This window comes from Triturus cristatus, chromosome 11, assembly GCF_964204655.1.
Source record: "Triturus cristatus chromosome 11, aTriCri1.1, whole genome shotgun sequence".
NCBI classification, from domain to species: domain Eukaryota; kingdom Metazoa; phylum Chordata; class Amphibia; order Caudata; family Salamandridae; genus Triturus; species Triturus cristatus.
Genome location: NC_140594.1, coordinates 266,078,207 through 266,100,646, shown reverse-complemented (window position 1 = coordinate 266,100,646; position 22,440 = coordinate 266,078,207). Strand labels below are relative to the sequence as shown.

The 22,440-nt window shown below is 42.5% G+C and overlaps 1 protein-coding gene across 2 annotated transcripts in view; it reads left to right on the top strand.

Moving 5' to 3' along the window:
* The window catches only part of CHEK2 (checkpoint kinase 2), a 243,964-nt gene that overhangs the window by 80,400 nt on the left and 141,124 nt on the right, over window positions 1-22,440 (top strand). For both annotated transcript variants that reach the window (XM_085636234.1, XM_085636235.1), the window contains exons 6-7: window positions 1,198-1,345; window positions 16,847-16,937. In XM_085636234.1, the coding sequence (XP_085492360.1) occupies window positions 1,198-1,345; window positions 16,847-16,937 (239 nt within the window). The remainder of the gene's footprint in view (window positions 1-1,197; window positions 1,346-16,846; window positions 16,938-22,440) is intronic.

Sequence of the window (22,440 nt, the reverse complement as noted above, 5' to 3'; positions counted from 1 at the left end):
AAATAGGATTGCCTTAGCCAATGCTTAGTGTTAAACTTCAGTCCGGCTCTAAATACACTGGCCTTGGGCAGGAAACGCTTTGCTGTCTAACCGCATATCTGTAGTAAATCAATTGGGGGAAAGCCCGCATCACTGCCTCCGTCGCGCTCATCACAATGACAAGCCCTTCTCCACAACGGAAGGGGAAACTGTCACGCGTGTCGTGCACCGGAGAATGTGAGGAATTTGTAAAGGAGTGGCGCATCTCCTCACGAGAGATACCACCCTCAACAACCCTTACTGGACTGCCCGGTCCGTTGCTGGGAGACAGGGTCTCCCGTCTAAATTGCCGTGTTGGACTCGCACCAGGTAAGCCCCCCTCGAGCCGCTCTTGGCTTGGAAGGTGTGTCGGGAGTGCGAGCAAGACAGCCTGAGTGCCGCACGAGGCCTGTAACTAAGGCCCCCTGTCACCACGCACGGTGCAATATTAGGAAGGCCTGCAGAGGCTTTCATTATTACAGCGCCGGAAGGCAGTTTCAGTATACAAATAAAGTGGCAGAAACACCATAGAACAATACAAAAATAACAGCAGAGCCATAAGGTCCATATAGCAGAATTAAGGAAAGCATTTATCTGTCTGCTGAGCAGCGAAGAAAGAGGAAGTGCTATTCCTTGTTGCTTCTATGGGACTGACTCTATGGTTGTTCAGCTTATTGTTGCAAAAACTCATGGGATTTGTAGTCTTTGATTAAAAACGTGTTTAAGGCTGCTGCGTGGAATACATGAGAGTAAAGCATAATATGAGCCTCCAGTCCTGACAAGGAATTCCCATTAAGTGGAAACGCTGCCAAAGTATACCTGTTATATAGGAGCAGAAAAAAACGAATTAGTTAAAAATATTACACGGTCACTTCAGATATCTAACCAATTCCTTGTGCTGGAGACTATTAAAATCCTTGTTTAAAAACTCCTCAATAGAAGGTTTTCAGCAAAAAAGCAAGCTCCTGAATGGGGCAACATTTTCTGTTTCAGAAGCCTATGTTCTAGCTTTCTTATTTGTTATCAATAACAAAAGAAAACTGCACAATCCAATTGGGCTCATTTTTTAAAATTGTGTCAAATGTCTTACTTATTACTTTACTCGCTTTGATACTTTTTAATGAGATAGAAGTATTACTTACAAATATCGAATCTGGTGTCCTTGTGTTTTGTTCTTAGGAACTGGGGCCAAGAAATGCATATGTAACGTACATTGAAGATCAAAGCGGCAATGGCACTTTTGTGAATAAAGAACTGCTTGGAAAGGGAAACAAACTACCTCTGAGCAATAATGCTGAAATCGCACTTTCCCTGATTTATAATAAAGGTTGTATTAAACATTCAAAATGTACATATTGAAAATGTAATCTTTGTTTATTTCATATGCTGCATCTGGATAGATATATTTTTCCATGAAATGTCTGTCCTCTCTTGTCTCCTTTTCACTTTGATGTATACTCTCCCTTGTATTTTCAGCTTTTTAGTATTGCCTTGTGCACATTCACTGACCTATCCCACGGTACAGGGATTTGACCTACAGCTTTTTTAGAAGAGGCTTGCAAACCAAATGCTCTTTGAAAGAAGGACTGCATCATCTACAAAACGCAAAACAGGGCCAGTTTGACTGGAGCATTATGATGTACTTCTGTTTGGGCTGATACAATATCTTTAATTGACCAAATGGGAAAAGAGCTGGCACATACACCTTATGTACCTCTCATGTTAATAGTTCTTCTAGAAAACAACCTCCTCTCTCGGTTGGAGTTCCAACAGACCAAGCGATTAATTTGGAATTGGATGGGGAACAACAAATTGGAAGTCAGCACTGATAAGCCAGAGTTTAAAGTTGAGAATGGTCCGAATAATTTATGCCTAGGTGTTTGCTGCCCCCAGAAATGGGGGAAACTCTCACACTTTCCATTACAGTTAAGAGTCTGGGGGATCACGATTGATTCTCGGCAGACTTTATCAGCCCAGATTGCATCCGTATTCTCCTCCTGCCCAACCTCATTTTAAAATTCTATGTAAGATTTTTCCTTTGTAAAGGATGGGCTGCCTACAAACAGCTGTAACTCTCACTGGGTTCTGTTTAAGTACATTATTTGAACTTTGAGTTACCAGCTGGCCTTTAGCAAAAACATCGGGTTGTCCAGAACACTGCACAATAACTAATTTTTCTCCAGTATTGGGGTGTCTTTCATAGATTCACATGCTTGAATATTCCCCGTCGTCGAAGTGGGAGTCCCACGGTACATAACAAAGCAATGTAGTAATAACATAAGCCTATTAGGCCTACAGGAAAGAAAAAACCATAGAGTTTTCATGGATAGACAACTTGTCACCTTTATAACATATCACTGTCGTTATGTTCTAGGTCAAATCCAGCCAATCAGGTGTCCGCACCCTCTAGAACCCTCTCCCCAGAGACTCAGGCTCTCAGATTTTCTACCGCACGTCGTGTGAAGGGAGTCTCCCTGAGCTTGCTCAGTTTTTTCATCTCATATTTCACAGAGATTGAGTCTAGGATGTCTTCAACCAAGAAATCCCTCTTCAGACCTTGTGGGAGCTGTGGTAAACTGAGACTTCATTCTGAAGATCCTCACAAAAAATGTATTGATTGTTTGTATCCTGAACATTTGGTTAAGGACTGTAAAATCTGTAGAACCTTCTCACAGAAAACTTTGAAGGACAGAGAGGGGCGTCTCCTTCTGTGGCTACAGAAGCTGAAGACTTCAGAAAATCCTGTTTCTGATGTGGAGAGTGTGTCTTCTATCCAAACTGCTCCCTCTTTCAAGAGGTCTTCTGACTCTCAAAAAGTTTCTCCTCGTCCTAAAATGGTGAAGAAACAGCATGGAGAACCTTCAACTTCAAGAGGGATGATTTCCCCCCACAGGAGTCTCTCTGTTTCCCTGACGCCCCCGAGATCTGATTCTCAGGCGTCTAAGACTCCAGCTGCGCAGTTTTTACCTCAAAAACTGCCTCTCTCGTCGATGAGTTCATCAAGCCTTCCTCCGTCGACGAGAGCTGCCGTCGTCGCACCTACATCGACGACCTCGGCATCTATGTCTCTGAAGACGGCATTGATCATGTCGTCGGCGTCTTCACCGTCGACGCTGGTATCTGTGAAGGTGAGACCCATCTCGTCGACGTTGCCTTTAACTTCGTCGTTGACGAGTATCAAGCATAAGAAAAAGCAGACATCGTCGACGGTGGCTTCGCCGTCGACGGTGGCTTCGTCGTCGACGGCAGCCCAACGGCGAATTTCAGCACCGGCAACGACGGCTACAGCTCCAATTCTGGCTTTGCTACCATTGGACACATCAACCTCTCTACTTCAACGTCTGCAATCGTCTCTGGAGACCCTAATGCCACTCAAACCACCTGTGCAACCTCCTGAGCTGCTGTTTTCATCTGACAATGATGAATATGAGGATGACAGATTTCGGCCTGCTCGCAGTCCTCCCGAGCTCTTGATTAAATGTCAGGACACTGATGATGATGATGAGGAGGATTTGCGACAAGAGGATCTCTCGTCTTATGACACGCATCCGGTTCCGCAACCTTCCATGGCACAATTGCCTTTAAGCCTGATTTCCAATTTGCAGTATATGCTTGATGATTATAATCGCCGTTTTCCACGGTCTGGGCATACCACTCCAACACCACAGACACCAACAATCTGTGTTTCATACGGAACCAGTAGTCACACCGACGCCAGTGACTCGTGAACAATCTCTTGGGGTTCCTCTTTTCACGCTTGAGGATGTTGTCGAGGACCAGGATGATGACGCTGACAAGGAGGAGGGTGAGCTGGACGATGCTTCCCTCCTTTCTGTCTGGGACAACTATCAGATCCAAACACCTTCTCCCGCTGATCCCGCTCCTTTGGATTCTCCCCCAGTTGACATTGGTGGTTTCCATTTACTCATGGAGAGAGCGGCTAAAAGATTTCACCTCCCTATGACGACTAGAGAGGAAGATTGTTTTTTATATGACTTTTAAGGACCAACCTCAAAAGCAGGTCCGCTGCATTCCAATCATTGATTTCATATGGCAAGAGGGCCTTAAAATAATGCAAACCCCTAACTCGATTCCAGCCATCCTTCCTAGGATCGACAAGAAATACAAGGCTCCTCCAAATTCTCCTGCCTGTTTGACTTCGCAAACGAAGCCTGATTCTATCATCACTCAGACAGCCCAACGCCGATCCAGAAATCCTTCATCGCCTGTGTCGGCACCTCCAGATCGAAATGGTCGCAGACTGGATGGTATAGGGAAAAAATGTTTCCACTATGGCGGCGGCAACGGTACGCGCCGCCAATTCTTTGGCGATCTTAGGCCGCTACGATCGCCAAATGTGGTCGGACATTTCATCTTTGATCAATCTTATTCCCGAATCATCCAGACCAGAGGCTTTGAAGATTCTCCAAGAGGGAGAAAGAATTTCTTCGGAGATTATAGACTGCGCCATCGATGTGTCCTCTTCTGGCTTCCGTCTTTTGGCGGGTGCTGCAGTCCTCAGGCGTCAGGGCTGGTTACGGGCCACGTCCTTTCGTCAAGAGGTGCAAACGAAGATCCTGGACATGCCTTACGACGGCGAATCCCTTTTCGGCCAACATATAGATGATGCCCTTCAAGCAATCAAGAAGGACACTGACGCAGCTCGTGCTCTAGGGTCTTTACAATTAAAAAAACAGCCATTTCGAGGCGCAAGAGGTCGTGGTTCCTCTTCTTCCTTTCGAGGCAATTCCAACCAGTACAGGCAAGGACAAGGCCGCTACTCCTCGCAGAACCAACAATCGTATCGGCAGCAAAATTCCTCCAATTACAGGCAATACAGAGGCAAATCTTCCTACAGAGGAAAGGACTCCTCAAAGAAACAATGACTCTCCTTACCCTCACTCACGGACTCCTCCAAAACTTGGAGGTCGAATCTCCCGCTTCTTCTGCAAATGGTCGCAAATCACCACAGATCAATGGGTTCTCGATCTTGTGCGCAGGGGACACGCTTTGGAATTCATAAAGATTCCTCCAAATACTCCACCAAGAGGTCCCCCTCCTGCACATTTGAAGGAGCTTTTGATTCAGCTAAACATCTTATTGAGAAAGGGCGCGATCGAAGTGGTGCCAAAACTACAGAAGGGCAGGGGGTTCTACTCAAGGTTCTTCCTTATTCAGAAGAAGTCGGGAGAATGGCGTCCCATTTTGGATTTGAGAGCCCTGAACAAATTTATCAAGACACAAACTTTTCGTATGTTGTCCCTACAAGAGGTCCTTCCTCTTCTCTCTCACGGAGATTTCATGACAACCCTAGATCTACAAGATGCTTACTTTCATCTTCCCATCTTGCCAAGACACAGAAAGTTCCTCCGATTCAGGGTGGCCGGACGGGATTTTCAATTCAAAGTCCTGCCGTTCGGCCTTCGTTCGGCTCCCCGAGTGTTCACAAAAGTCCTTGCACCGGTGGCAGCTTACCTTCGCCTTCAGGGAGTCCAAATCTTTCCCTACCTAGACGACTGCCTTCTGAAGGCAAAGTCCTTCGAACTAGCGTCAACACAAACCCTGGTGTGCAGCTCCCTGTTCCAATCTCTGGGCCTCACGCTGAACTTGGAAAAATCTCAGTTGCACCCAGCTCAAAACAGACTGTTCTTGGGAGCCATTCTGGATACAACTCTAGGGAAAGCTTTTGTGTCGCACGAACGACGACAACGTCTTCGCAATCTAGCGGCCTCTATCCATCTAAAAGAGTTTGTTTCTGTCCGACAGTTGAAGTCATTCCTAGGGATGTTGTCCTCCTGCATTCCTCTAGTCCCTCACTGCCGCCTGAAGATGAGACCTGTCCAAGAAGAACTGGACAAGCAATGGGCTCAGGTCTCCGGCAATTTCAACGACCTAGTCAGAGTCACTCCTCGCCTCAGAAAGGCTCTTCTATGGTGGACTCACGAAGAACATGTCTCCTCGGGGCGTCCTTTTCTGGCGGACTCTCCACAATTCACCCTCACCCCCGACTCCTCTCTCGAAGGTTGGGGCGCTCACCTGCAGGGTCTTACTGTGAAAGGCAGGTGGTTTGTTCATCAAAAGACAAGACACATCAACCTGTTAGAATTACTGGCCATCTTTCTGGCTCTGAAAGCTTTCCGAAGCATCATTTATGGAAGCACGGTATTGATCAGAATGGACAACACAACGAGCATGCATTATATCAACAAACAAGGAGGCACGAGGTCCGTTCTGTTGTCCCTTCAGACCCAAAAGATTTGGAATTGGGCGATTCAACACCACATCGCCCTCACTGCAGTCCATGTTCCGGGAGCGTCCAACATACTCGCGGATTCCCTAAGCAGATCCTCCACGACCAATCACGAATGGGAATTACACCAACCCATTCAGGATCGCATATTCCAGCTATGGGGTCCCCCGAATCTGGATCTCTTCGCAACCTACCTGAACCGGAAATGCCAGTTCTACGCAAGTTGGCTTCCCCAACCAAAGTCATGCGGGAATGCCTTTTTGATGAACTGGTCCAAAATTTATGCTTACGCCTTTCCACCGATACCTCTAGTCCCCAAGGTCCTATGGAAAATGAGGAGAGAACCCTGTCGGCTCATCTTAATAGCCCCCCGATGGCCTCGACAAATATGGTTCACGGAGCTGCTGCTTCTGTCTCAGTGCGACCCAATCATGCTTCGTCCTCTTCCGAATCTCTTGACCATGGAACACGGTCAAATTTGCCATCCCGATCCTGCGTCTCTACACTTAGCAGCTTGGAACCTGAGTACTTTGAATTTGTGAATATGGACATCCCTTTGGAGTGCAGAGAAGTATTGGCAAAGGCTAGAGCTCCCTCTACTGTAAAAACTTACAAACTCAAATGGAAACGCTTTTGTTCCTGGTGCAGTGATGTCAAAATTCATCCTATCCATTCCAAGCCTGAACAACTACTACCTTTCTTTTTGCACCTCGCAAAATCAGGCCTGTCATATGCTACCCTTAAGGTCTTTTTAGCAGCGATCTCACGATTCCGCCAAGATGGCTCGAACTCCCTTTACTCGTCAAGAGTAATGAAACAATTCTTCAAGGGACTGTTTCGTATGTTTCCTCCGATACGTCGGCCTCCTCCTCCTTGGCATCTAAACATGGTATTGGCGCAGCTGATGAAATCGCCTTTCGAGCCTATACATAAGGTCAGCCTCAAACATGTCACCTGGAAGACTTCTCTTCTCCTGGCGCTTACATCCTCTCGCCGGGTCAGTGACTTGCAAGCCTTTACCATTAACCCACCTTTTCTTCAATTTACTAAAGACTCTGTTCTGCTTCGCACCAATCCGGCCTATATCCCGAAGGTGCCATCTGATTTCCACCTCAATCAGCCGGTTGTTTTGAAAACATTTTTTCCTAATCCTCAGACGTTTGCAGAAAAGTCACTTCATTCTTTGGATATCAAGAGATGTCTCAAATTCTATCTTCAGAGAACTGCCGCGATTCGTAAAACTGACCAACTCTTTGTCGCCTACGGGCGCATGCGGCAAGGTCATCCTGTCACCAAACCATCTATAGCATGTTGGATATCCTCTGCTATTGCCTTTTGCCATCAACAAGCAGGAAAACCTCTCGCTGCTGCTGTGAAAGCGCACTCCACAAGGAAGGTTTCTTCTTCCACTGCGCTGTTTGCTGGAGTTCCTCTTCAAGCCATCTGTAAAGCGGCGACATGGTCAAGCAGACGCACCTTTATGAGACACTACTGTCTGGATGCTGCAGACAACACGGATACAGCTGTGGGACAGGCAGTCCTTCGTAATCTTTTTAAATAAGGTGAGCCTCTGTTGCTTCCCTCCTCCTGCATACAAGGTACTTTTATTTCTTTATATATTTATGTATAAGATGTTTATTTATATATATATATATATATATATATATATATATATATATATATATATATATATATATATATATATATATATATATATATATATAATATATAATATATATAGATAGACGTCGATTTTATGCATATAATCTTTGCACTGTCTATACTACTATCTGGCTTCTTCTGTACCTTGTATTATTCTGCTACTACTGCTCACTACTCTTATTCAAGCATGTGAATCTATGAAAGACACCCCAATACTGGAGAAGAACAAAAGTTACTTACCTGTAAACTGTGGTTCTCCAGTATTGGTGTCTTTCATAGATTCACATGCGAACCACCCACCTCCCCTCAGAGGCTCTTCCTTGTATTTGACTTTATGTCACTCTTGTGCTACGAAAATCTGAGAGCCTGAGTCTCTGGGGAGAGTGTTCTAGAGGGTGCGGACACCTGATTGGCTGGATTTGACCTAGAACATAACGACAGTGATATGTTATAAAGGTGACAAGTTGTCTATCCATGAAAACTCTATGGTTTTTTCTTTCCTGTAGGCCTAATAGGCTTATGTTATTACTACATTGCTTTGTTATGTACCGTGGGACTCCCACTTCGAAGACGGGGAATATTCAAGCATGTGAATCTATGAAAGACACCAATACTGGAGAACCACAGTTTACAGGTAAGTAACTTTTGTTCTTAGTAATCCCCGCAGTACCCATGGCAAAACGCTAATTTAAAAAACTACACTGGCTTCCATTATGGCAGTGTATGCAATTTTAGGCATCTTGCCTTATTTGTAAGTCCTTGCAGCTCAATTCCCTTGATTTTATCGACAATTGTTTGACGAGACTTACCTCCTCTAGAATGTTGAGGTCATCTTTGACAAACTCTTATTGTACGCAGATTTAAAATGCAATGAAGGGGTGATTGATCCTTTTCGGCGGAAGCTGCTAAACTGTGGAACTCTTTCTGTGTCCTTGAGGCTGCTGCCATACTTGTTGAGGTTTCGGAAACACCTTAAGCCCTGGCTTTTCCGCCAAGCATTTGAGGCTTGAAGGATGGGAATACTGAGTTTGAGCTCCTCTTAAGCTCTTTATACCCCGTCATCTGCCGGAAGGCGATACAGCGCATAATAAATACGCATAAACTTCACATCTTACCCAATAACACTTATGTTTGTTGTAGTTACAGGACTGGAGCTCTTTCAGCGCATAGATAAGCACCTATAGTTTAGCTTTTTATCTTGTATCGTACATCTCAGACTTGGTGAAAGGCATTATGAAAGCAATATATAGAAAGCATTAGTGGAGATTCTCAGATGTCATAATGGTTAACAAGAAATAAAGGTTTGCTATGTGGTATCTACATCCTTCGGAAATCCTGTTAAATCACAGCACTCGTAAAAAACGTAATCCATAAAAAGTGAGATTTCCTGTGCTAAGTCGAAGAACTGCATGAAGATACAGGCTATAGGTATGCCAACATGTACTGCTAGAAAAGATAAGTTTGAAGGAGCTTATGCAACCTTAGATGACACGATAATGAATGTATATTGAGTGACAAAATGTTAGTGGCTCACACAGAGAAGAGGCTCTGCTCCCCATTTTGGATAGTTAAAAGTAAGGAACATCTTAGAGTAGTGACTATTTTCATGAAATATTTTATATATTGTGCGAAGTGCCTTTATTGTTATGTATTTTACCGAAGGGCAAGGAACTGAACACTAGCGAGATATGGTAAATTGAGAAACGAACAAACTTGAACTCCTGAGGTTGGGGGTGAGACAGGAACATTCTTACTAGACATTTCAGATGGTAAAAGTCTTACTGAACGATGCTTGAAAGTCATAGAGGTCATAATATATGTTTTTGATTTATTTAGAAAGTCTTTGTGCCATATCACGAACCTGCACCTTGGACAGCTCAGCCTTTCAAGCCTGCCTTTCAATTTAAAGGGAAAGTGGCAGTTCACTCCTTGACACCCCGTTGTAGCAGCGATCTTGTCCCTTGCATCGTGCCAGTGCAAAATGTGCATCCGCACAGTCAGTACCCCACAATAGGCAGCACGCGCCTTTTCTGCAAATCTGAAACTCCCATCGAGATGGGAGGAAGTTGAGACAAAAAAGGGTTAAGAAACCCCTTGTGGTTCCACAACACTTGCTGTAATTTAGCCCCTATTCTTAACTACAGCGTTGCTACTATCAGGGGTCAATTCAGGTAGTCGTATATCTTTTTCGCACATTTAGCCCTTACTTTTCTTCTGGAGCCTTTTGTGGCTCTCTTTGTTATATACGTTGCACAGAATATCAAATCTATGAAATTAGGCCTTCTGAATAAGTGATGAGAGGACCCATGTCGTCCTGCTCAAGTTTGCAAAGCTTTTCAATTGATGGCTCCAGCGATTTGTCACCTTAACTGCTTCCTCCCTACTGCCATGGTCTGGCAGTCTTTAAAAAAGCCATAGTGGTCTCCTCAAAGCCAAATGTGGACCCTCTGGGCCAGCCAACTTCTGCCTGTTTCTCTCTTCCCCTCTGCAAGCTATAATAGGATAAGGGTTCCAAAGTCAATTGGCTACATTTATTGAAATTGGGTAGGACATAGACCCGATGCAAAGAGGCTTTGCGCTGCACACTTCACTAGAGAGTTCTGCTTGCAGCCGTTAAGGAATCTGGGACAATCCTGGATCAGAACTTGGAGTCGTCCTTTAGGACCTCTTTGCGGCCTGATCATTTAGTCACAGTACCTCGAATGAAAATTGCCTTCGAAGAGAAGAGCAGAAAACAAAAAATTAAATAAATTATTATTTAATTAATTTATTTATTTTTAGTTTTCTTCTCTCTTCTCACCTGCAGTGTTTCCCAGGGTTTCTCTTTAAGCCTGGCATCTTTAATTCTTAAGTCCCTTACCTTGCTTCATTGAGTGTGTCCTGTGACTTTTTTTACTCTGCGGATAATACACTTCTTATAATCCATACAAACATTTCAAACTCTGCCTTCCTGGACCACTTGCTTGATCGTCCATGGTGGCCATCTAGATGATGACCAATCTACTTAACAATCTCCGACAAGCCCCAACTGTTAATCTTAGGCAATCGCTCCGCAGAGTGGTCGTCTATTTGGTTGCTACAAGTATTTGGCTCAATCTGTGCCTCTAAATCTTGGGTTTTTGATTGACTGGCTCAAGGGGGGGCGGGGCAGTTTCCACCCGCTTCACTCTTGTTGCAAGATTTAGGAAAATTCAGCATTTTCTTTTTCCAGATGCTAAAGCTGATGTGGTTCAGGCCACCATTTCTTTATGATAGAACCAGAGTAGCGCCATTTTTGTAGGCCTGCCCAAATCTCATCACCAGATTATACAAAAAACTGCTCTGCCTCTCCCTAACTTACTCCAGCATACATATTTTATACTTCCACAAGTGCATCATATTTAAGAACCTGTACACTGTCCTTAAAGCCATCACTTGCACAGTCAATTCTCATCCTAGATCTTTATTCCTGTCTTATACGCACTCGTTTCCGGACATGAACTAGAGAATTCACATTAGGATGTAGTTGCTTATACTTGGGGCTCCCTGTTTTCCGTTTTTACTGAATTTTACAGCTAAATACAGACCGAAAACCATTTATTTTCTTGTCTGTATTTAATTTTAAATGTGGATAAAAACTGAAATTGGGTGCTTTTTGAGTGATTCTAAATACTCTTTGCCATGACCGTCAGGCCAATAACTGTGTGGAATGATAGGAAAGGTTTTTTTTTTTTTTTTTAAACCAATTTTAGTAAAGAGGCTTAAACAGCAGTAGATATGCACAAGGCGGATACTGAAATCTGCATATTTTCATATAAGGATATTGATTTATCTTCTGTGGGTGTTCATATCACTGAAACCTGGCAGGCATTCAAGCATGACTACATATTTATTGAGTAAATAAATGTGGAAATATACCAGTTTCAGCTTTATTTTTTTCATGAAATCCATAATAAATATGGATAAATACAGATAAAGCTGACAAAAAATAAAAATGGATAAATACAGACGGAAATGTCCAAAAAATAAATACCATAAAACCGGGAGCCCTACTTGTACTAAAGCTTCGGTCTGCCACTATGCTAACAGATTCAATTCTAAAGTTAGAATCATAGCTTGAATAGACTGATGCTTGTACTGGATTGACCAGTGAGAGGCAAAATATCCTGTCTAATTTATTGTGAATAAAAATATGGACTGTAGTTATTTTATGATTGGTAGCTGCTGCTTAATTGTTGGTCAGTGATTGTGAGAAAATAATCGCCTTGGACACCGTCCTTCGTTTTTCAAGCTCAATTTCAGAATTTAAGGATTCTTATTACATGCTTTGACGTTTTATACATAACAAATCAGAGAAGGGTACTGTAAATATTCCTTGTAATAGTTATTATTGTAAATATACATAATAGTAGCAAACTAAAGATAGTTTACTGTTTAATGCAGTGATAAAAAAAATGGAGTGGACAACTTCAAAGGTGAAATATATAGTATGTGCATAACATTATAAAACAAATTAATAACCATTTTTACGGTTTTGCAAACTAGAACGGGACAACACCAATAAATTCTACCTCATTGTAGGCTATAGTGTCATTATTAAGATATGTATGAATGATCAACAAATTGCACACCAATCATGCAGGTTTACTCCCTTAACTTAAAAAATTAAACTTATTTTTTTCTCTAATTGTTAACCTTGTGCTTAGAACCAGCCATTAATGGAAGTTCAGTGGCGTAAGGAAACTTGAGGGGTCCACCTTGCAAAGTACATTGAGGGGACCTCCCTCCTCGACCTACCACTTTTGCTGAGGGGGCCCCCTGGAGCTCAGGGGCCTCCCCGCACCACGGGGGCTTTTGTTACGCCACTGTGGAGGTTTCTTTTTTGGAGGTAAACATCTGGTCTTTTAAACAGATAATGTCTGCTTAGTTATGCTTAAGGTATAAGTAAGCAGCACTTGTCCCCTCATTCACTAACTTGGTGAGCATCCTATCACGAGGAACATATTCACATGGACACTGCATCTTCAAACCCTGCAGATAGGCATTTTATGGACCAGTTGTTGAGTGTTGTGGAGGAAGCCAAGTGGGCAGCAGGAGTTCAGTGGAAACTCCTCTCTTCCACACCTTTTATCTGTTTCCATCCATTTATAAAATCTAAAAAAAAAAGTGTTGGTCAACCTTCTGGGCTTTGCATATATCATCCGTATGACATGCTGTGCAATTCTAGATGTCTACAACGTCTTATAACGTAACCAATTCAAGATCAAATTCCTAGTCTTTTCTCTCTCCAAACACTTCCAAATAGCTGTTCTGTCTTCTTTTTTAGATGGACTCCTCACCTCTCTTCTCTTGTCTCCCCATTACACCTTAGCATTGATGAATTCCATGGCATCACGTGAAGAGCATTACATTCATATTGTCAATAAATGTTCTAAAAAACATTTTTTTCCATTTTATGTGACCTCCTCAAACTCCGAATAATAATGTCCTAATTCACTCCAAAACAATCAAACTCTAAGCTGCTATTTTCGAACAGGCATCAGGAAAGCCAAAGGGTATAGCCTTTGAAAAGCGTTAGCCGACCTTGTGGCTTTACCAATGCTTGTTGCAGATGCGAAAAAGCATCATCAATACGCATTTTTATCATTTTTGCAGATGCAAGACAAATGTCTGGCCCAAGTGTGATTATTTATATGCGGACACGCATCTCAATACATAACACACAAGCATCATTATGCTGCAGAGGCCATTTTTTTGTCACTTTTAACATGACCAACCCCAAATTGAGGACTTGTACGCATATGTCACCACACATGAGCACGCATGTTTCACCATGCTTGCACACGTATGCTTCATAATTCTCTGGTGCCCATTTTTTTGTTTGTTTAATTTAGTGTTCTAAGATGCCCCCAATAAAGCGATTTAAAAAAATATATATATATATATATCAAAAGCCGATAATAGAGCAAGTAGCGTCCCAGCAGCAGATTACAGATGCTGGGCACTCAAAAAAAAAAAGAAGATACGGTTGGGGAGAGGCACTGTAGTGAGAGTTAACAAGTCCAGTTGACAGTGCTGCGGTGGGAAGCAACTGAGGAACAGGCAGGGGAGAAAATAAAGATAAGCCGGATGGGATAGAGAGGAGGAAGAAACAGAATAGCTGTGTAGACCAACTCTGAGAGATTGGTAAGTAGCGGGTGAGAGGTGGAAGCAGCACACAGGAAAGAGAGCATACGCATGCACTCCCATGGTGTGCTCAAATCTGAAAAAAGTAGCTAGTTGAAGTCATCCGTGAAAGGAAAGAAGTCCTTAATCAAAAGGATGATAAAGAAATTGTACTTCAGGAGAGGAAAAACACAAGAGGGAGTAGAGGAAAACTATCAAATTAGTAGCGAGCGGATGGGGTTTACAAGAAAGCCAACCAGTGATCAGGAATAGACTCCCCCAAAACTCAGTATAAGTATTTGTATTGTGCTTAGTAGGTTTTTGGCTAAAGCTAAAAATGTACTGTAGGCAAGAGCTAAATATTTGAGCTTTCTTCTTTGGACCATTACATTTTCTTGACTCAAAAAATCTCTTAAAACCTCAATGATCCTATCTTCAGTGACTAATCCAGCTTCTTAGATGGTCTTCAAAGCCTCTGTTAGTTCATTGTTAAATGCTCTGATAAAACATGTAAAAAAAAAAAAAATCCTGCAAGAAATGCATGTTTTTTGTTAAACACATAGCCCTTTAAAATCTGAATACATCTACTATAACAAGCATTTGTAATGCAATAGGTCTCGCATTTGCAAGAGTTTAAGCTATTGGCATTGTAAATGACAGAGCCTTTTATTTATCTGTTTTGATAATTAAGCCATAAACAAAAGGCATTGTCATTTACAATGCAAATAGCTCAAACTCTTGTAAATGCGAGACCTATTTCACTTCAAAGAAGCGGCCACCATTGTCCCGGCTGCTTGGAAAGTGAAAGCGTGCATGGCGCACTGAATGTTGCAGGAAAGTAGGTTGTGCCTGCAGCAGGAGAAACTTATTAAAGAAAATAGTGCTTACAGACTAAATAAGACATACATGTAATGTAACAACCGAAGTAAAGGGGCCAGTCATCATGGTAAATTACAAATGACGACAAGGCGGTACTAAGGAGGTGCAAATAAGCCTATTATCAAATCAGAAGCCAGCATTTACAAAGGGCAATGACACAAGCCAATGAAAAATATGGGTGGAGAGTGGCGGAGCTACAAGTCCATACTCTTAATACAGCATACTTTGCAGAGAAGCGCATGTGTTGCCCAGGCTCGACCTAAAAATGGAGTACAGTTATCTGGGATATGACCCTGTCTAGCAGCTGAGGTATGTAAACATGTCTTTAAATGTATGTGGTGAGCATGCATGTGGGTGAGAGTGTGCTTATGTAAGAGAGAGAGTGAATGAGTGAATGTGTGTGTAAGTATGTGTGAGATAAAATGGCGTGTGATGTCACTTATGTTACCCTTGGCATTTTGGTGAATTGCCGTCCATGAGGAATTGGTAACTCTAGATCAGGTTCCCTTGGCAATTTCTCATGTTGGGCCAGGCTTACACTGGGAGATTTTGTCTGTTTTCACATTCTGAAATCTGTTGAAACTTAAGAGATCTGCGCCGTTTCTGCAGATCTCATAACCCCGATGGGGCCGGGAACTGCTGCTACCAGCCCTGTTGGAATTAGGTGGCTACTTATAATGAGGGCCTTGTGCGGTTCATTTTCTCACATTAACCAATATCACCCCAGCTCACTAGCCTGGACTCCAGACAGCACTGACGCCAGGCCAGGAATGTCAAGGAGCAGAGAGCGGTGTGCATTGAGTAGTGGGCAGTGAGTTGTGTGCAGTATGTAGTGGGCAGTAAGTAGTGGCCAGAGGAGTGTGAGTAGTGAGTGTGGGCAGTCAGCAGTGGGCAAAGCAGGGGATTTAGGACAGTACAATTGAGTGATCTGCCTTCCTTGTTCCCACACCAAGGGAACTCCTCATACATGTCTAGTGAGAGCATAATTCTTGTTCATGAAGGGACAGTGCGAGCCAGTGGGTCAAAATGCCATCTTGTCTTTAGCTACGTCAGAAAGGAACACCTCCATTCTTACAACTGAGAAGTAAAGTAATGTTTCCTGTTTTTTAAGCTTAACTATGCCATCGCCATGGCGTGAGCAGAGGCAGTTCAAGAAGTATGGGTGAATCCCCAGTAACCAGGGCAGGACTGGACGCCAATACCAGCCCTGCAGTGCATGAGGCTGAGACTTGAATGGTGCCATGGTGGCACGGCTGGTCCTGGCACCCGTCCCCTGCCCGGCCTGTAGTCTATCAGGGAAGATGGAAACGGCCCAGCGGAACAGCCAGCCCTGAACCCAAAACACAATATCCCCCTGTCCTGAGTGAAAAGTCCGAAAAAGTGCACTGCGAGGCAAAACCTTTCGAGGTGATCTTATTCCACTAGATCCTTTTTCTATCTTTTACTGTACACTCACATTTCCAACAAGTAAAAACAAGCGCGCCGGTGGGAGCGTGTGAAGCAGCGAGGAGACGCCATGCGCGTGCACATCGCCTGTCCGTGCGCACACATGGTTTGTCTCCCTTCGCTAGCAAAACCCACAACAATAGTCTTGCCAAGATGAAAGCAGCGCATGCGCTGCGTTCTCTAGGCGAGACCTAAAAATGTTGCAGCTGCTCTTTAATTGAAGCTGATCTATTTTAAATGGGCGTATTAGTCACTGATCTTTCTTTCCTAGTATTGTCAGAGGGGGCACAATTTAACATAGATTTGAAAGGCATCCTTAGATTAACAGTACTATGCATGTTTTTATATTGATTTTATACCCACAACCGATACTTGATGAGATGCTTGAAATATGTCATAGTACACAATTATAAAAGTTCAAATCATGAATGTATCTTTCTCCTTTAGTTTTTATTTTCTCAGATTTAATGGTGGATGATCAGTCGGGCTATCCTCAAGGATTCCGAGAAAAATTCATCATGTCAAAAACTATTGGAAGGTAAATAGTGTGTTGCTTTAAAATGATAAAAACTGTGTTGTCTGTCAAGTGACTGGAGTCGTGTGCCAGCAGCAGATGAAAGCCACGGTTGTGCCACCATAATCGGATTGTGAAATTTTGAAATCTGTGATGGAAGGGTAGTTTCTGGCGAGATAATGAGAGTAGAAATGTATGGCCTGTGCAGTGACTTCAGCAGTAAGTGATAATGATACTTGACCATTCCAGACACTCAATATAATACATAGGTATCTTTTGCAAAAATCAATTCGGTGATTGTAATCCGATGTCTCACATCAGCAACATTGTCAAATTTATTACTGCATGAAGTACCGGGGCAGAAATTCGTTAGATCATCAGAAAGCTGTTTCTAATGACTGATTGTGAACAAATGTAGGCACAAGTGGGACTCCACCAGACCAAGAGGGCAAAATTGCCCTGTTTATAATTACTGCTCAGAGGATGTTGAAACATCTAGTTTTGTCTGCCCAGCATATGACAGACCTAGGAGGTCTTGGATAAGGCCAATTTGCACTACCTTGGGAACAAGACACTTTAGCGAAGCATATCGGATTTCAAGGTCTGATTGTAGCATTTCGATAGCATCAAGCCTTAGGCCTATAAGGAAATCCCTAGGGATTTTGCTGTGGCATTTATCTTTTTTACTGATCTACACATAGTTGGTTTATGCAGTTATGACAAAATGTTTGTGCGTTTTGCTCGCTCTGTTGCACACTAAACACTGCGCCCATGAGAATTGTAATGTTATTTGCTGCCGTACTCTGCTCTGTTTTTATATAATAATTATATGATTGTTTTAAGTTTATTTTTTACTGTATGTCTTATGGGCTTGATCCCGAAATAAACATTTTGATGATGATGACCAATAACCTTATTCCTCTGACACACTTGGTAGAGAGTTGCCTGAATACTGATGTTGCCAGCGTTCTCTCCCATTCAAGTTGGTAGAGTTGTACTTGCATAGGACAGTCCAAAAACTGCTAGATGGAATGATGCCAGTATTGCTGTGCAGACAGAAGCCACTGCCTATTGTGTACTTTTTAAATTCAAAACTCACCACCAGTGTTTTAAAAATATTTACAAAAGTGCAGTTAAAGTATAGATATTTGACAGCTGGCTAGTTTGTTTACATAGCATACATGAATTGAGAGATCCCAACACAACCGGTCCATAAACCACCTGTAGGTGTTGGTCAGGACATACCCCATGGAGTAGAATATCCCCTAATCTGGTTTAATATGTTTAAACTCGTTCCATCCGCCCATATTCCACATCATTTCTTTAGTAAGAGGTGAAGCATGTATCCTACTCCTCATTTTTCGCCATGTTAGGTCCCAGAAAATTGTATTTTTCCCATTATTGTTGTCTTCATAACCGGCAATCAATGTTAAGCTGTAGGAGAATGTAAAACATTATTTGTAAAACTTTCCTTCAATGTGTTAAGGTGTTGTTTTTCAGGCGTTTTGTTGGTAAGGCTTGAAAACCTTCCAACGTTCTCCCCAGTATTTCAAAGATGTGTATATTTATATTACCCATTTTACATAGGAAAAGTCTTTTTTGTTTTTCTAATAGCATTTGGCTCCGTTTGACGAATCGGCATGAAACTTTTTTTAAAAAAAGTGTCTCCTTTAGCTCTGCTTCTTGCTATAAAGTTTTTGGGTGATCCATCAAGCATGGGCTGAGGAAAATTGGGGGTGGTAGGGCCCAAAACACGTTTTCCCTATTTATTTTCCATAGAAAACCTAGACCATGGTCCGTAAAGCTTTTTGTGATGTGGTGTAAATCTGTTCAGTAGTTTTTGAGCAACTAATGCTAAAAAATGTATAGTTCAACATACTGCAAAAAAATACCCCCAAAGGAAGGCCAGGCCCGGGTAGCGGAAAAGCTTATTTGGGGAGGAGGCTCTTGGCCCCCCTCTTTGAGCCTCTGGGAGGCCCTGGGGACCCCATGCCTCGGGGCCGAATGCTAATGAGACCATCCCTAAGGGCAGACATAAAAAAAGGGGAGAGACCATCTGAAGTGTGTTCTCTTCAATGAAGCTGCACAGTAATCCAAATGAGCAAGGAGTCTTCACAGTTTGAGTAGATTTAATGTAGATAACAGGATATACAAGTATTCAGTGTAAAGGGCTCAAGGTGGCTGCTCCAACTGATTCAGAAGCAATTCCAGCCTCTAACCCAAACATTCCAAACATGTATAACATAGAATACTTTGACAAGTACAAAGGAACATTCCAACACTTATATGTAAAACAAGTGCACTGAAAAATGATGCACAGACACCACATATCTCCCTCCTTTTAACGAAAAAAGAAAATTACACATTAAACAAAATTGTGCAAATAAAGATTACACATTTGATAAAACTGTGAACAAAATTCCTTAATGCACACACCTACTAGGAATCCTCCTAATTCTTGAACTCTTTCTGATCTCAGGAGAACTCTCATCAAAATTTACCACTGGATTATAAACAGGATTGATTCTGGCTAAGCGACCAAACTTCCACCATTCTCTAATTTTGCGCTGTTGCCTTTAATTAACATTACACGTCCTTGACACGAACCAGATCACCAACAACAAATTCGACTTCTTTCTTGGAGACAGGCACAGAGAGTTTAACACACCTCCTAACACTGGCTTCATCACTGCGATTTTTAGCAATAAGCGAATTCTCTTCAATATCACATTTATTATTCAAACAATCCAGCTTCCAAAATGGATTGAGCGTAGACACCACTTTCCTCCCTCTCATCAACTCAAACGGAACACCACCAGATACTGAGTGAGGAGTAGTCCTATATGCCCATACTACATCTCTAATGGCAGACTCACAATCTACCTTAGCTTTGATGGCGCCCTGAATGCATTCAACTAAGACCCTATTGAATCTTTCAACCTTGCCATTCGCCTGAGGAAAGTATAAAGGAGTGCGTAAATGCTTGATGCCCATCTTTGTCAAAAATTCTTGCATAAGTTGTGAAGTAAACTGAACCCCCCCATTATCTGTAAGTAGTTCCTCAGGTGTACCCTCTCTGCTGAATACATCTTGAAGAAATCGAATGACAGATTTGGTATTTGGTTCAGAAACACCTCTGACCTCTACCCACCTGGATAAATGATCAATTAAGACTATGAAATATTTCATACAATTGGGTAGTACATGAAATGGTCCAAGAAGTCAAATTTTTCAGTTTTGAAGTAAAAAAAAAATGCTCATCCCAAGCTTGTCGCCAAAATTGAAGTGTGTTCTCTTCAATGAAGCTGCACAGTAATCCAAATGAGCAAGGAGTCTTCACAGTTTGAGTAGATTTAATGTAGATAACAGGATATACAAGTATTCAGTGTAAAGGGCTCAAGGTGGCTGCTCCAACTGATTCAGAAGCAATTCCTCTAACCCAAACATTCCAAACATGTATAACATATAATACTTTGGCAAGTACAAAGGAACATTCCAACACTTATATGTAAAACAAGTGCACTGAAAAATGATGCACAGACACCACACCATCCCTAAGGGCAGACATAAAAAAGGGGAGAGGGCACTGCACTCTGGGTCGGTCCCCTTTGAGCCTCAGTAGGCCCGGGATCCCAATCCTTGCAAACAATCTAAAATTAAATGAAACTGGGCATCCCACCCCCTAGGGCGTGTTCAATTGCTCTGTCCCGGGGAGACCACCCTGGGGATATAGTAGTTTCCTTGCCTACAATAGCGCGGGCAGGGAGACCTGTGCCTACTCCCACCTGTCTGGAGCATTTTTAAAGCTTCCGCCGGGTGGGAACGGACTTTGGTATTGCGATGTGGATAAAGACTAAACAAATGCAAAGCTGCTCTTAGTAGCTTTTTTGCTGACCCCATCTTCGGCTAGCTATCTTCCTATATTGGCTAAACCCAAGTGAGCTTGATCTGCAGCACCTGCCATTGTGGCTCCTGCAGAAATTGCCCCGTCAGTATAGTACTATCAGGGAGCACTGGATTAAACAGTGCATTCATTGTGAAACCTATATATCCGTGATGCTGGGTGTGGGGTTACTTACATATATTGACCCCTTGAATTAATCCCTTGATGCCTAGGAGAATAGGTATGTGTAACTATAATTTATCCTTCTTTTACTTTTCCTTATATTAGCCCTGAATGCTAGCTGAAAACCTATTACCTTGCAGTTTTTGGCACCGTGAACTTTGCATCTATTGATCTGTCCTACCCAGTGGACATCTGTTTTGCGCCATTACTGTACCTCACACAAGTACTTGTACGTGACTAGTGATGCCTTGGAAAACATGTTCTTTTTTGGGGGGGTATTTACTGCTTTAAATGAGAATTTTAATGTGAGAAGAATGGCTATTTACATTGTTAATAAAAAAGATTTGACCTACTATTACAACATTGTGTTTACTGGTAATTACACTTTGACTATTTATACAGATTTGCGTCTTGTGCAATTGATACCAGCTTCCTGCTAAATCCAATCCTCTGAAATAGACCCTATTTCACATATTATGGACCTGATCCCCTTTCATTTGCTGGTACAAAGCATATTTTGATTTCAGGAGGATAGCTTTTAATCTGAAGATTCTGAATTGGTGGCACAATTTGATATAGCATGCCTTTTACTAAGATGATGATAGTGGGCAGTTACTAGGCCTAATTAAACTATTAAAAATGTAATGCACCTCTACCTCAAGGGATTTTTCATCCCTACAACTTGCTTCTGAGATCAGTTGTCACCGTATACTGCGTTATCAAGCTCGTCCTTATCTGGTATGTTCGTGTCTGCCTCCATTGCTACTGATGTTACATTCACATACCAAACTGTGGGCAGCAACTTCAGACCTCAGTGACGCCCCAGTGGTAGTCATGCGACCTGTAACAAGGTTACTTGAATACTGAAGTGGTTCAGGCCTGTTTCTCTAATCAAGCTGTCCACATCAGACTGTCAATCTAGTCCCATCAGCGGACACAGCCTGCTGTTTGACTTCAAATACAGGGCTCCCCACCCCTCTTTTTGCTTTTACCCATCCAGCAACTGGTTAACAGAGGATCGTTGAGCTTTGACTAGAGTTTTTTTGCGTCGTTTTTTGTTTTGGGGTAAGGATATTTCTTTGCCGTCTTTATGGGGGCCAGCCTAGGCGTTTATCCAAAGGGCATATTATTTTACTGCATCTACTACTTCCTTTAGAAACATTTGCCTGAACATAAACATGGAGTCCATCTGGACAATCCAGTTCAATCTTCAGTACTGTGCTCCAAGCCCTGCATTTCTTTTAGAAAACTTTCTCTTCAGAGCTCTATCAAATCTTAAAATGCCCTAGCTCATACACTTAGTATTTCTGATCGAATCAGAGCACACAAACATGATTTATTGTTTTCTACAGATATTGGCTTTCTCTCTTCTGTCCCAGGATGTCTTGATTAAACCTTGCCCACAGGATGTTCTATTCTTCATTTGAACCATGTGTCTAAATCTAGAGAGATGGGTCATTA